The sequence below is a fragment of the Erpetoichthys calabaricus genome, chromosome 9, assembly GCF_900747795.2.
Source record: "Erpetoichthys calabaricus chromosome 9, fErpCal1.3, whole genome shotgun sequence".
In the NCBI taxonomy this organism is placed as follows: domain Eukaryota; kingdom Metazoa; phylum Chordata; class Cladistia; order Polypteriformes; family Polypteridae; genus Erpetoichthys; species Erpetoichthys calabaricus.
Window position 1 is genome coordinate 38,376,862 of NC_041402.2, and position 16,966 is coordinate 38,393,827.

General features: G+C 38.1%; 1 protein-coding gene across 1 annotated transcript in view; it reads left to right on the top strand.

Annotated features, from left to right (window-relative positions):
* mmp2 (matrix metallopeptidase 2) overlaps positions 1-16,966 on the top strand; it is a 62,341-nt gene that overhangs the window by 18,618 nt on the left and 26,757 nt on the right. Inside the window, exons 6-7 of the mRNA XM_028809317.2 lie at positions 898-1,071; positions 13,732-13,905. Coding sequence (XP_028665150.1) covers positions 898-1,071; positions 13,732-13,905 — 348 coding nt within the window. The remainder of the gene's footprint in view (positions 1-897; positions 1,072-13,731; positions 13,906-16,966) is intronic.

A 16,966-nucleotide genomic window follows, 5' to 3' on the forward strand; every position in this document is an offset into this window, starting at 1 on the left:
AACTGTAATAGTGCCTTGAATTCCTAATCATCAACTAGTTAGCTTTCGATTACTTGAGTGAGCCTGGACCATAGCACAAAATTAATTATTAAGGACTGCCCAATAATATGTATTATGCTCAATAGTATATACTCTGTTTTATGTTGTATCGATATTCTGTCTGTGGCCATTATGGTTTGGTGGTTATTTCTAGGTATCACAAATCAGTGGGAGTAAGAAGGAAAATAATGCATGTTGCTTATTTTTATGTGACGTGAAGTAGCTGACTGATTGAGGTGGGAACTCTAAAAACATCTTTAGAAAGGTCCTTGTGATATAGTCTGAAAAGTTCATCTATTAAGCCCTTCAAGGCTAGAAAACCAATTAAATTAACTAAAAAGATCTCACAGCTAACAACATCAAAAAAATTAAAGATCAAGAAATACAGAAGACAAAAACCAAAAAGAAACATTCACAAAATCAAGTAGAAGTAGAACTGTTACAACAAAGTTTCTAGTACACAAGTGAAAGTATATCAAGCAATTTTGAGCCATCAGAGAAGCCAAAAACCTTTTTTTGCCTGTTTTTGTTCTTAGTTAGGGGGTAATGTTAGTGTCATATTCTGTTGGATCTGGAGAAAACCTGGAGACCCCAGACTGATGTAAGCCCATTGGAAATCTTGGTGGCAGGATTTCTTTTACCCTTCAGCAGGTAATGGAAAGTGAAATCTTCATATACTGTATTATCTTTGTTTCCTATAATATTATATTTCTTTCCTATACCAATTGTATGTAAGGTTGTTTGAGAGATCTGATCGGTATTTCATATTTTTTATAGTACACCCATTTTTGATATAGGTTTAGCTTTATTTCTTAATGATTGTATTATTATTAACTAATTGTCATCATTTTACAACAGTGTTGTTTACCCTGGGAGGAAATGGAGAAGGAGCACCTTGCAAGTTCCCATTCACCTTTCAAGGCACAACATATAATAGCTGCACAACAGAGGGGAGAAGTGATGGCTACCGTTGGTGCTCTACAACGGAAGATTATGACCGTGATAAGACTTATGGATTCTGTCCAGAAACAGGTAGGATATGACACATTTTTCTTATATATGCAAATTATTTTGAAAGAATTTAGCATTTAAAGTATGAAATGTATTAAATTAATTTACACAGTTCCTTTTGTAGCAGATATTATCCTTAAGCTATCCAGTTGATTGTAATACTACATTTAAATATCATTATTAATAAAATTAGGGTATGAGTCTCTTATGTGGCTTGATCAGTGTTATATTTGATCCTGTACTCATGAGGTTAACAACCTTCTACTATATGAAGCATCTTTATGAAGGAATAGTACAATGTGAAATCGTTAAGGGGAAAGTTGAAGGTAAAACCTGGTGTTTTCCAATGTAGATGATTGAAATATGTTGCATAATGGAAATGAAGAAATTGTCAGGTGAAGAAAAAGTTGATTTTTCTTTTTTTTAAATTGTTTGCAAACATCTAAAAGAAGAAAGACATAACTTTTTATATGATGGGTGACACAGTGCTTAGGGCTTCTGTTTCCAAGGTTAGAATCTTAAGCCTGTCACTATATAAAAAGTTTTCACATTATCCTTGTGTCTACATGTGTTTTTCTAAATGTGCAATTATTTTTCTACAAAGTGGCAAAGATGTGTAAGAATGTGTTAAATTAATTGATGATTTTTATATTGGCACCATGTGAGAGTGGATGTGGTCATGATTGGGCCGTGCAACTAAGTGGTTCATACTTCATCCAATGTAGATTCCTGCCATGTGCCTAGTTCTGTTGGGACATTGTCACTAAATTTAATTTACCAGGTTTGAGAAAGCCATAAGGTTATAGAAGTACAGTATGTACAATACTCTTCCAGCCTGCTACAGTGGAGACATTAACATAGGCAAGTCATGCAAGCCATAAAATTTACACTTGTTATTTATCATGGAAATTATGAATTTTTCTAAGTAGGTTGATAATGCGGAGTGCTATTGTATGCATGGGAACTGTGGAAGAGTCATGTGTTACATAAAGGCCACAATGGTAAATCTGGAATTACTCCTAAAGTAATATATAATGGGTGATTAACAGGAAAAGAATGACCCAGATAAATTGGAAAAAAAAAAGTCTTGTGCATATTATTACAGGTAGTCATCGACTTACGACCATTCGATTTACCACCTTAACCGTGTCTCAAGTCACGGGCAAACTACACTTTTTGCTATGCCAGCTTCACGGGCCGTGACTCATTCATCTCAACCTTCAACTACGTTCAGTTACATGTGTCTTACAATTACAGGAAAAAAATGCAATGGATCTCGATACAAAAATGAAAGTGATCGAGCAGTCTGAGAGAGGAAAGAAAGCAAATGCGATTGCATGTGACTTTAAGTTATCCCATTGTAACCAGTGTTTACCACACATACTGTGGCTTTGAAACTGGTTAACCTCCTAAGCTTCTGCATTGTGACTTGCGATGTGCAACTTTGTGCATACTGAACTCCTTTATTTGTTAATGTTCTTATTAACAGGCTGAAATATTAAAACAGAAAACATATGAGTGCTCAAACTCTGTTGGTACAATTTCTCCTCTCACAGTTAACTCAATGAACACTGGCAGAAACTCATACTGATGATGTAATATAACACAGACAAAGAAATGATTTGTGAAGCTGTTAAAGGTTTGGCACCTGTTTGAGCAACAGTAATAACGAAACAAAATAATAAAATAAATAAATAATTTACAAAAAAAATGATAGAAAATCTGCACAGTGTTCTAAGAATGATGATTAAAAGGGATATAAAACAAACAGTATGACTTAAGAGACTTATTATATAGTACTATACATACAGTATGGTCAGGTTTGAATACATATACCGGTCCATCTTGAGTCCAGATCAATTTATGACCGGTCCATCAATACATGGTCATAAGTCGGCAACTACCTGTATATTATACCTCAGATAAAAGAACAGATAGTTTAACTGGTAAAGAAATTGTATTGTAAGCTTATAGACCTAAGCTTATGCATGAGAAATTTCATGGATAAAATATAACCAAAATCATGCTTGCTCTTTGCGTTTGCCACTGCTCATCTGCTATTCTGGATCAAACTCTGGCTCTGGCACTTTCAGTTTTGCCATGGATTAGACAGTTAGGTCAGGGGTAGGCAATGTCGGTCCTGGTGAGCCACAGTGGCTACAGATTTTCATTCCAACCCAATTGCTTAATTAGAAACCAATCATTGCCAGTCTCAGACCTTATTTAATTTTATGGCTTGTTAGTCTGTGCAATGTAAGGCTTTTATATCGTAGATTTTTTTCCTTTCCAAGGATATCATCCAAATGATTTGAAGCCTAAAACAGATCATTTTCAGTCTGTCACATTTTTCTATTAAGTGTTTTATTAAATCAAACTGTGCATGATGAACACACACAGATGTAATTGGAAAAAAGCTAGCTGGAGAACTGCTGGCTGCTTTGTCTTTTACATCTTATTGCTAATAAGGAGCAATTAAAACACTGAATGCAGCAGTTTAAGATTGAAATAAGCAATTAAGGTTGGAGAACCTTAACAAGCGAGACCACTAAAATGAAGCATCAAAATGTCACTTAAGCAATATGTGCTTCATCAGCAATAATTGAGTTCTCGTTAAGGAACTGGGTTGGAACAAAAACCTGCACATACTGTGGCACTCCAGGACCAACGTTGCCTACCCCTGAGTTAGGTGATTCAGCATCATTGTTATCTTTGTAATTAGTAGCATTACTATACTGTACCAGGCTGGCACAACAAACCCCAGTACCCTCTACTTCTCCTAGGTTTTCTGTCTTGGCAAATGGCATGCCTACATCTCACATTTGTATACCTGAGTTCTGGTTCACAGTTATCGTCAACTCCTACTTATTCCTAACCTGAGATTGAACTGGAGATGTGCTTCACTAAGGGCTGCAAATTACATAAATGAAAAGTGACTTTGAACATTTTACTGTGCAGTGATGTTAGTGGCCCGCAAGATAACTGCATTACTAGTTGCTCATCCTATAGACCTTTTTTGGCTCAGCCAGTTAGATTACTTGTATGTCCAGGCTACAAACAGGTTCAGAGCAAGAGACCGTTGGTTTTAACCTAAGTGAGGAACAAGCCATGGCATGGGCTATTGGTGAATATCCTTTTGATTAAAAATGTGCAGTATTTGCCTTTTGCAACACTGACAATGCAAGTGTTAGCATTCACTGAGTAAAAACTTATCTGAATTGTAAAAGGAGAGAACATAGCGAGGGGTTTGGCCTGGCCATCACAAATACAGTATATATAATATTTATTTTCTAGAGACTAAAAAGTTCATTAAATTATAAACAGAGACTTTTCAAGAACAGAATGAATATAGCACAGTTATTCTAAGTATAAAGATTGAATTGAAAAAGTTTGGTGTTGGCGAAGGTGTTTTTGAATAGAAACTGGAGAAACCTCCATGGTTTGGGCTTGTTCCATTGCATTGTATGCATACGGGTATAAGAAGAGCACTGCATTGGCACAGTGCAGTTTCCATTGTATAAATCTGGCTCCTCTGAGTCCTAAGGGTATAGTGTAATGGCGAGTGCTCATCTGTTTCAAATTGAAATTGCTCAGACTCAGGGTTTCCGATTTTACATTTGTGTGGGGATTTTTGCCAGAAGAGAGCTGCAAAATACATAAACAAAGTGGTAAAATAAAAATAAGAAAAAGCCTGTTTGTATACCCCACACCGTCTGTAGATATTGTATATACGTCTTGATTTTACCTACAGTATTGTAGACTTTTTAAACCATAAATACAAATAATTAGGGTTCTAGCTGCTTGAACTTTATATTCTTTTTAGGTGATGCAGAGGCATTTTTCTCAAGGAATATAGAGAATTGTTTTAAATAAAAGAGAAGTGTTGAGCCCTTCAAGATCATTAGGTTAACTAACAGATAATTTGCCATATTATCTAATCCACATGGTTTTAAAGACAGCTAAATATATATTTCTACTACATTGAAAGTGGAGACAGAGCCAGTGGCACAAAAATTTAAAATACAGCATTTCTTTCACCATAGACTTAAATGCAGTGCCTGAACTGATCTGGAGGGGACTCTTGTAAATATCTGCCATCTTGACAATTTAAATATTTGGATTTTTAGTGGGGTTATGTAAGGCTTCATGGAGCCCTTTCAGATATATTGTATTATTGAGGCCATTTTTAAGTTTTCTTGAGTATATCATGCAAATACTGTGATGCATATGAAGCTATAGTGATGTCTTGTTGAGCATTGTTTATTCAGCTAATAACATAATATTCTCAAGACATCATAATCCATTCATAGTCACTGTGGGCTAGGGAATAATCTAGCAATGTTGCATTTAAGCCAGGAAAAACCCAGGACAGGCCACTACTCCTTTGCATGGCCCACACATGTATACACCTGCACTTGGGACCAATTTAAGATCACTAATCTACCAAATATTCCAGATATTTATAGATTTTTTAGGGTTATTATAATGACATATAGAGGGTATTTTTAGAAATTCTCACTAACATGTGCAAATCAACATTTAACACATCACCACTCTTGTATCATGATTTTGGAGGAAAGTTGGAGTATCCAGGGGAAAAGCCCATGCACAAATTTGAAGAACATGCCAACTCCACATAGACAGTGATCGGACATTGTATTTGAACCTAGGACCCTAACCATTACACTGTTGCGCCAACTTACTTTCAAATTATGATGCAATTGTTGAAAAAGTTGGCAAATTAGGTGGCATACTCAGGGTCACACAGTACATTAATGGATGGAACTGAACTGGAAATCTTCTAGTTTACATGTAAACATATTGGCTACATGGCCTGACTTTCAGTATTTATTTAATGTTTCTGTTATACAGTTCCTTTCTGAGTTGTTACCCTCTTAAAAAGTTTTCAAACAACACAATACATTAATCCTGGCAAATCAGCTTAACAAGCAAATAAAACAAAACACAAAATGTTACTATTATAATTAACTAGCTGTGATGCAAGTAACCTACACTTTTGTGACTATAGCAGCTTTATTCTGGTGTCTCTGAATAATTGTTTTGTATAGATTAGGATTGAAATAAATATGGCAAAAGAGGATTTAAATAAAGTTAGCCAAAGAAACTCTTCAAGTCTTTTTCAGGAGTGCTGTAACCATTTCAGCAAAAGCTGTTACATTTTAATAGTGACAATTACAGTTGGCATTATAAGCAATTAATGTTGAATTAGGGGATTCTAGAATGGCCTACTTTATAAGAGAGAGAGAGAAAGCCCAAACCCAGTCCGGCGTGACAAGGCTAGGATACTGGCAAAGAGGACACAGTATAAAGACCAATTGTAAGAATATTAATACTTACAACACAAGACTTGAGAGAAAACCAAGGTGTTACTATTACTACTATGGTATCTACAAAGTAGAGAATAAATATGCTATCTTTAACAAAATGCATCATAGAGTTTCTATAAATTATGTTACTGTAATGTCCCTTTATATATTATTTAACAATAAGACAAATCTGTTTACTACCATAAGGTACAGTGGATTATTTGAGGAGATTTTCAAATTTATTTTAATTATAATTATTATTGCAAAGTGTTATGGCTGGAGTATCATGTTGTCTTCTATTTGCAGCACTTTGCTTATTTAACCTTGTGTCATGTTACAAATTTAGGTATGAAGAAATAACCTCATTTTGTCTTAAAAACACAAGGCATCTTACTCATCAGCTCGGTACATCTATAACTTGGAATTTCTGAAAAGCCAGCACTTTTCATGCTGTGTTTCAGGAATGTTTGTTTCCTTTCTGAAGCAAAGATCACATAGGTACCCTTAAACATAAGAAGCTAACACAGCCATTCGTGTTCAGCTGCTATAAAAGTTCACAAACAGTCAGAACATTTATGGAGTGCAACAGGATGTCAACCAGATGTTCCCTGTCTGTGTGGATCTTTTTTAGTGTTTTGAAAATAATGCATGACTCATACAAAGCCCACATTTTGCAACTGTAAAACTGTGTCACTGAGGCTGCTGTTACCCTGAAAAACAAAACATGACCGGGTTGCAGAACATTGTTGTGTATACAGTATATATATATATATATATAATATATATATATATACACAGTTAGGTCCATAAATATTTGGACAGAGACAACTTTTTTCTAATTTTGGTTCTGTACATTAACACAATGAATTTTAAATGAAACAACTCAGATGCAGTTGAAGTGCAGACTTTCAGCTTTAATTCAGTGGGTTGAACAAAACGATTGCATAAAAATGTGAGGCAACTAAAGCATTTTTTTAACACAATCCCTTCATTTCAGGAGCTCAAAAGTAATTGGACAAATTAAATAACTGGAAATAAAATGTTAATTTCTAATACTTGGTTGAAAACCCTTTGCTGGCAATGACAGCCTGAAGTCATGGACATCCCCAGATGCTGGGTTTCCTCCTTTTTAATGCTCTGCCAGGCCTTTACTGCAGCAGCTTTCAGTTGCTGTTTGTTTGTGGGCATTTCTGTCTGAAGTTTAGTCTTCAACAAGTGAAATGCATGCTCAATTGGGTTAAGATCAGGTGACTGACTTGGCCATTCAAGACATTTCCACTTCTTTGCTTTAATAAACCCCTGGGTTGCTTTGGCTGTATGTTTTGGGTCATTGTCAATCTGTATCATGAAACACCGCCCAATCAATTTGACTGCATTTAGATGGATTTGAGCAGACAGTATGTCTCTGAACACCTCAGAATTCATTTGGCTGCTTCTGTCCTGTGTCACATCATCAATAAACACTAGTGTCCCAGTGCCACTGGCAGCCATGCACGCCCAAGCCATCACACTGCCTCCACCTTGTTTTACAGATGATGTGGTATGCTTTGGATAATGAGCTGTTCCACGCCTTCTCCATACTTTTTTCTTGCCATCATTCTGGTAGAGGTTGATCTTGGTTTCATCTGTCCAAAGAATGTTTTTCCAGAACTGTGCTGGCATTTTTAGATGTTCTTTAGCAAAGTCCAATCTAGCCTTTCTATTCTTGAGGCTTATGAGTGGCTTGCACCTTGCAGTGCACCCTCTGTATTTACTTTCATGCAGTCTTCTCTTTATGGTAGACTTGGATATCGATACGCCTACCCCCTGGAGAGTGTTGTTCACTTGGTTGGCTGTTGTGAAGGGGTTTCTCTTCACCATGGAAATGATTCTGCGATCATCCATCACTGTTGTCTTCCGTGGACGTCCAGGTCTTTTTGCATTGCTGAGTTCACCAGTGCTTGCTTTCTTTCTCAGGATGTACCAAACTGTAGATTTTGCCACTCGTAATATTGTAGCAATTTCTCGGATGGTTTTTTCTGTTTTCGCAGCTTAAGGATGGCTTCTTTCACCTGCATGGAAAGCTCCTTTGACCGCATGTTGTCTGTTCACAGCAAAATCTTCCACATGCAAGCACCACACCTCAAATCAACTCCAGGCCTTTTACCTGCTTAATTGATAATGACATAACGACGGACTTGCCCACACCTGCCCATGAAATAGCCTTTGAGTCAATTGTCCAATTACTTTTGAGCCCCTGAAATGAAGGGATTGTGTTAAAAAAATGCTTTAGTTGCCTCATATTTTTATGCAATCGTTTTGTTCACCCCACTGAATTAAAGCTGAAAGTCTGCACTTCAACTGCATCTGAGTTGTTTCATTTAAAATTTATTGTGGTAATGTACAGAACCAAAATTAGAAAAAAGTTGTCTCTGTCCAAATATTTATGGACCTAACTGTATATACACACACACACACACACACACACACACACACACAACCCTAGTTCCAAAAAGGCTGAGACACTGTAAAATGCAAATAAAAACAGAATTCAGTGATTTTCAGATCTCATAAACCCATATTTTATTCACAATATAAAACATATCAGATGTTGAAAGTGAGACATTTTGCTATTTCGTGAAAAATAGAAGCTCATTTTGAATTTGATGGCAGCAACACATCTCACAGAAGCTGGGATTGGGGCAACAAAAGGCTGGAAATGTAAGTGGTACTAAAAAGAAACAGCTGGAGGAACATTTTGCAACTAATTAGGTTTATTGGCAAGAGGTCAGTAACATGGCTGAGTATAAAAATAGCATCTTAGAGAGGCAGAGTATCTCAGAAGTAAAGATGGAATGAGGTTCACCAATCTGAAAAACTTCATCTAAAATTGTGAAATAATTACAGAATAATGTTCCTTAACGTAAAATTGTGACGACTTTGAACATCTAATCATCTACAGCACATAACGTCATCAAAAGATTCTGAGAATCTGGAGGAATCTCTGTGCACAAGGGATTAGGCCAAAAATCAATATTGGATGTGTGTGATTTTCGGGCCTTCAGGAAGCACTGCATTAAAAATGGCCATGATTCTGTCTTGGAAATCACTGCATGGGATCAGGAACACTTCCAGAAATCATGGTCTGTGAACACAGTTTGCCATACCATCTACAAATGCAAGTTAAAGCTCTATCAGGAAAAGAAGAAGCCATATGTGATCATGATCCAGAAAAGCCGCCGTCTTCTCTGAGCCAAAGCTCATTTAAAGTGGACTGAAGCAAAGTGGAAAACTGTGGTCAGACAAATCAAAATTTGAACTTTTTGGAAAACATGAATGCTGTGTCCTCTAGACTAAAGAGGAGAGGGACCATCCGACTTATTATCAGTGCTCAATTCAAATGCCTGCATCTCCAATAATCTGGGGGTGCATTAGTGCCTATGGAATTGGCAGCTTGCACATCTGGAAAAGGCACCATCAATACTGAAAGGTATATACAGGTGTTAGAGCAAGATATGCTTCCATCCAGATGACATCTTTTTCAGAGAAGGCCTTGCATATTTCAGCAAGACAATGCTAAACCACATACTGCATCTATTACAACAGCATGGCTTCAAAGTAGGGGAGACCAGGTGCTGAACTGGCCTACCTGTAGTCCAGACCTTTTACAAAATAAAACATTTTGCGCATCATGAAATGAAAAATACGACAAGGACATGGGACTGTTGACCAGCTAGAATCCTATACTAGATAAGAATGGGACAGCATTTCTCTCCCAAAAGTCGAGCAACTGGTCTCAGTTTTTGAGACGTCTACAGACTGTTTTTAAAAGTAGAAGGGATGCTATACAGTGGTAATCATGGCCCTGTCCCAACTTTTTTGAGAGTTGTTGCTGCCATCAAATTCAGAATTACCTTATTATTTGCTTTAAATCATACATTTTCTCAGTTAGTTCTCCCATTTGAAATGCTTTCTTTGTTCTATACTAGGGGGCTCTGCCCCCTGCTTGCTTCACTCACCAACCCCCGTGTGGGCGCTACGCACTAGCCACTTTGCAGCTCTGCCGTTCGCGTATGTGGAAGCGGATGTACAATTTAAACAGATTGTTATTTTCATGGGAATTGTTACATATGCATAATAGACCTAATTATTTTACATTATACTGAGTAATTAACCATAGTAAAAAAATAGTAAAACGTAATAAATTGAAAGAAAATTATGTTTCATGTTGCATTAGAGGTATTTGTTGCGTTGTATGTTTTTGTTCTGTTTGGCTTTGAAATTAACACACAAATATTTTTTAAACTTTCACTTTTACTGTAAAACTTCAGTAAAAACAATATTTGGAATTAACTTTTTGTCAATATTGCTTTGAATTTTAATTTCCGTGTTTGGAGTTACGTCGTAACAACGCAACATATAACTGCCTGTGAGTGAATGTTGTTTCTTTCTCTCTAATAAATAAACTGACTTTTTCAAATGTTTGTCCCTGTGATCTGTTAATTGTCATAGCAAAAGCTATTCTAATGGGAAACTGTAAACATTTTAATATGAATGGCATATCAAGAGCTCCTTTGGTGTCTAATGTTTTCCACAAAAGATGTACTACATTACCTTTCTTGTTGCCTGGATTGTTGTAGATATTCTTCAGGATATTGTAAGTTGATATTTTCATCTTCTACACGATCACCACCAACTGTTTCAGCATAGTCTATTAATATGCATTTAACCAATCTGCCGTGTAACCGATTTGGCGTTAATTAATTTGACTTCATCGTTTCTCGGTGCTAGGATTGCCTGTGTACTCATTTTTTCTTTTGATAACCCTTCGTGATTAAATTCTTCAGTAATATTTGGACATAATAAGTCTTCTTTTACTGGGAACTTAAAGTGAGGAAAATGTTAAAATTTATAAGAGCTGAGGGAGCAGGAACTTTGTCTGTCAAAAGTATTCACACGAATGTGAGGACCGTGGGCATGTTTGAATATGGTTGAGAGGAGGGCATGACTGAAAAAATCTATTGGCCAAAGTCTCGTCTCGCGGGACTTGAAAATATCTCTTGAAAAAGTCTTGTCTCATTCCAGGATTTCTTTATATAATACAGAGATTTATATATACTGTATATACAGTATATATACAGTATAATATATATACAGTATAGTGTTGTATAGTTTGTAAGAGAGAGAGAAGAAAGAGGGCTGCACAGTGGTTCAAGTCCCAGTTCTCCCTGCATGGAGTTCTCTCCCCGTGCCTTCATGGGTTTATTTTGGGTGTTCGATTGTTCTAGCACACTCAAGAATATGCAGGTTAGTTGTATTGGTGATTGGCCTCTGTGTGTATTCACCCTGCAATGGGTAGGCACCGTTTCCAAAGATTGTTCCTGCTTTGCACCCAGTGCCTGCTAGGATAAGCTCCAGCTTCCCTTGACCCTGCTGTGTGTGAGTGAATTTAGAAAATGGAGGCATACATTTACATAAATAAGGAGAGAAAATATAAATATAATTTTATCAAGCCTTTTGCATCCAGTTCAAGGTCATAGGGGGCTGAAGCCTATCCTGATATGACAGTTTGCAAAGCAGGAAACAACCCCGGAGAGTGCTGGCCCTGTGATGCACACATCCACAGTGACACTCACATTGGGGCCAATTTAGAGCTGCCTACTGTAGCATGCCTATGGGAGTGTGGGTGGAAAACTAGAGTTCCCAGAGAGAACAAAGTATGCACATATATATTTGTGTGTGTGTATGTTTTGCAAGTTTGCCTAAGTTTTTCTCGAAGTACTTTAGTTTTCCTCCCCATTCCTTGAGACAAACTCATTAGCTTACTTGGTGATTCCAAACTGGCTGTTACAAATGAGTGTGGTTGTGTGCTTAAAAGTACAATCTAATGGACTAGAGGCTATCCATTGGTGGATCTATCCCCTGTACTGGATTTTACTGGTTCACTGATGGATGGCTTGATCTATGTATATAGTGAAAGACTTTGCAAATGGGTGAATCATATTCCAAGAATTACAAATAAGTTATAAACATAACAAATAGCACAAGAGTGCAGTGATTGGTGTGGCCTCCTTGCAGTTTCAGAATCATGGACTCATGTCTGTTTTTTACACGTTCTTTCCACATCTGCATATGTTTTCTGCCAACACTACATTGATCTATTTTGATTAAGCGTGGTAGACACATTGGCATCTCTTGAAACGGACCAATGTCTCATCCAGGGTTGTTACCTGTCTTGTAAACATTACTGATAATTTTTTGGCAAACTCTCAATTAAAATAATGGATGAATATAGACATTACTTCCAGCAACTGATTTAATCAAAACTTGAATATTTATACTGAATAATTTAATGTGTTGACTTAATTCAAGTGGGCAGCACGGTACTGCTTCCCGGGTCTTCCCTGTGTAGATTTTGCATGTTCTCCCCATGTCTGCGTCAGTTTCCTCCGGGTGCTCCGGTTTCCTCCCACAGTCCATAGACATGCAGGTTAGGTGCATTGGCGATCCTAAATTGTCCCTATTGTGTGCTTGGTGTGTGTGCCCTGTGGTGGGCTGGCGCCCTGCCCAGGGTTTGTTCCTGCCTTGCACCCTGTGTTGGCTGGGATTGGCTCCAGCAGTCCCCCGTGACCCTGTGTTAGGATATAGCGGGTTGGAGAATGACTTAACTCAAGGGTGGCAAGGTACTGCATAGTTAGCACTGCTGCATGGGAGCTACGGAGTTCTGAGTTCATATCCAAGCCCAGGCATTCTTTGCGTGAGTGCACCCTTTTTATTGTATGAGAGTTTCCAATTTTCTCCCACTTCCCAATATTAAGTAAAATGCCATGTCGGAATTAATTGAAGAAGTGTGGATGTGCAGTGGACTGGCACCCCATTCAGGATTGATCCATATTTTACATCTGATGCTGCCAGGATAAGGTCTGGCCCATTATAACCAGGTCAACAATTCATCCATTTTCTGAACTTGTCATTTACATTTTAAAATATTTGGGGGTGGGGTGGGAAGGTACTATTCCTGGAGCTACAGTGAAAAGGCAGGAATCAACCACAAACAGAACACTAGTCCATCAATGAGCATTATATGAATTGTGATTTGTATAGATACATCTTAGCCACTAGGCTAAGATTTGCATACACTTTGTTTTATCCTTTTCTCTTGTCAATGTTGATAAGCAGCACAGTCTCGGTTCATGATGAGCATCCCAATATCTTAATGGCTGTAACTTATATCCTTGGCAGGAGGAATAATAATGACTGGGTGATACATCCTACTGGGTCTGTGCCAAGCTTTGTTTTTTGTAAAAGTTTAAACACACTATTTTTTTCTTGTCATCATTTTTTTCACTCATCTATTATCTGTTTTACATCCATATAGCTATGTCAACAGTGGGTGGAAACTCTGATGGGGATCCTTGTGCCTTCCCTTTCACCTTCCTTGGTAACAAATATGACTCCTGTACAACATCAGGCCGCAGTGATGACAAGATGTGGTGTGCAACTACTCAAAGCTACGATGATGATCGCAAATGGGGCTTTTGTCCTGACCAAGGTACAACAGAATATAACCTTTTTTGTGAGCACTTTTTTCCACACTTTTGCCTACTCAGCTGCTATACTCTAGAAAGAGTAGGAACCCCTCTGAAATAGTGTGCTGGGTATGTCTTGACTGTCTGGAAAAAAGCATCTTATCTCAATAATTCTCATTTGTACAGGTATATGAGTACAGGTACATAGGAATTCTTATGTGGAGAATCACTCAGTTGGTTTATAGATACATGCAAAAATAGAACATGAATATATGTGCAATGTATGTGTATTTGTTCAACAGAAACACAGTACAGGGATATAAAAATTATATACATACTGAATATAAAGAGAACACTTAAAAAAAAGAATAGTGCTAAAGTACTGTACATAACAACAAATATATTAAAGTATCTCAAAGTGCTTCACAATAATCATAGCCAAAGAAAAAAAACTTAACAAGTGAAAGTAATATGAACTGTCATCAAGATAATTGGGGAGGTTTTTTTTTTCTTATAATCTGAGTTAACAACATTTACTGAGATGTGTGAGCCGAAACAGGTAGAGACGGGTCTTTTCAAGAGTGGCAACAATGTGTAACATTTTCATTGCTTTTATTTATGGAAAGATATACTTAATTAAAATAATAGTTTCTGTCTTTGCTCAAGTGTAAATATGGAAGTAGTCACATCTCTGAAGTAGAAAGGAAATTGCTGCGGTGAAAGACATGTAAATTGTAGGAGAGACATGACAGGAAAACGATTTACTTAAAAACTGCATTAATATTAGTGCTAGATTTTTTTTCAATTAACGTGTTTTCATTAAACAAATATGTTGTGTTTATCTATGTAGTGTCCTGCAGAGAGATACAAAGCCCCTGCTTATAGCTCTAAAAGAGCAGTCTGCATATAGTCACATCACTAAACTCTGTTATCCCAACTTTGAGAGGTCTTATTGTGAGCACTGAAGAGTCAGCCATGCTTGAGAGAGCTGGTGGAACTGTTTACTATAAATCCATTGTTTGATAATGTTATCAGACAAAAGGAGGTAAAATGGTCAAAAATAGATAAAAGGGTCAAATCAGTATTTTCAGTTTGTTTGAATATAGTGTACATCAATAAAGATAATCCATAAAGAGGATATGATTTACATACAAGCATCAAACAGAACACAAATATAAGTGCAGAGATAATATTGCTTTTTAATCTTGAATATCGCCTAGTCTGTGAAATATTGCCCTTACCTACATATTAAAGGTCTTTGTTCATGCAACCATGTTTATGGCTTGCCAAGCCTATTCTTTTTGTGAAATGAACTTTGTTTTCAACAGAGAAGTAATCAGTCATTATCTGTAGATGATCATGCAAAAGATGTGCTGTTTTTTACATTAATAATTTTTAAGGCCATATTGGTAAAATAGTGGTCAAACTAGACAACCCATGCTTTGATTGCTATCACTTTGAAATCTGTACATATAACAAATAAGTGTTCTGTATATTATGTAGGGTGGCACGGTGGCACAGTGGTAGCGCTGCTGCCTCGCAGTTAGGAGACCCAGGTTCGCTTCCCGGGTCCACCCTGCGTGGAGTTTGCATGTTCTCCCCGTGTCTGCGTGGGTTTCCTCCGGGCGCTCCGGTTTCCTCCCACAGTCCAAAGACATGCAGGTTAGGTGGATTGGCGATTCTAAATTGGCCCTAGTGTGTGCTTGGTGTGTGGGTGTGTTTGTGTGTGTGTCCTGCAGTGGGTTGGCACCCTGCCCGGGATTGGTTCCCTGCCTTGTGCCCTGTGTTGGCTGGGATTGGCTCCAGCAGACCCCTGTGACCCTGTGTTCGGATTCAGCGGGTTGGAAAATGGATGGATGGATATATTATGTACGATTATGAACATTATATATAATATATATGCAGTATTTCAGAACAAAGTGGCAATGAATAGCAATATGCACAAGAGGAAAAGCCTTTCCAACCAGCTGTGCTGGCCTGGAAAGCAAACAGAATCACTCTTTCACAGAAAAGGTCATTAAAGCAGAAAAAAATTTATAAAGCATCTAGAGTGCATGGTGAAATAAATCCTGACATAATGATGTTCCAGTTAAAACTACATTACAGTGGCCACTGTTTTCTCTTTTCTGTTATCCTATTCCATTTTTTCACATGCTTATTAACATTACGCCCAAAATTAGTTGAAATGTAAAATGCAGGGAAACAGTGATGCTGGGCATATAGCTGTATTCCCCATTTTACCAAGCATGGATTTTACAACAAGCATTGCTCAGAAAACTCTCAAATACTTACCTTTGTGGAAGATGACCCGGACACAGACAGGCAGACACGTTAAACTCACCCAACACACGTTTATTGTATTGCTCCATATTTACAAAGTGCCACACAAACCCCTAAAGTCACCCAAAAGTCCAGGCCACAACACCAATGCCTTTCTCTTCAGGCCACCTCCTTGTCTCTCCTCCCGAGCGCCGTTCTTCTCCACTTCGAACTCAAGCCACAATATGAAGGGAGGCGGCCCCTTTTATATTCCCCCGGATGTGCTCCAGGTGTGTTCCGGCAATCTTCCACCGACACGCCCCAGTGTGGTGGAAGTGCCAGCTGCATCCCCGGAAGCACTCCGGATGTCCCTGCACCTCTTCCCCCCAGCACTTCCGGGTGTGGCGAAAGTGTCGAGGTCCAGGGCTCCAGAGGCATAGGGGCGCCCCTGGCGGTGACCACGGGCCCCTACAGGGTTGAGCTTCAAAGCTCTGTACCTGTGGCCCCCAAAGGCACCAGGGCGGTCGCCCCCACATGGACTGGGGAAGGCGTAAGCCCTCCTCCGGTCTTCCTGGGCGTTCCGGCCGGGTCGTAACCCCCAGCCATCTCCAACACCTTATAAAAAAAATATAGGCTTTAAGGACTGTCAGTGGACCCACCCAAGCAACAGCAGTAAAAAAAGGGAACAGGGAAATGTTAGCAAAGAGCCTTTTCCAGTTGTACAGAAAGGCTCAACCCTTCTTTCAACCCAGTTAAACTGGTGGCCCTACACTGCACTAAAACCAAATAAATAATAAAAGCACTAAAACCAACCCTTTCTTAAAA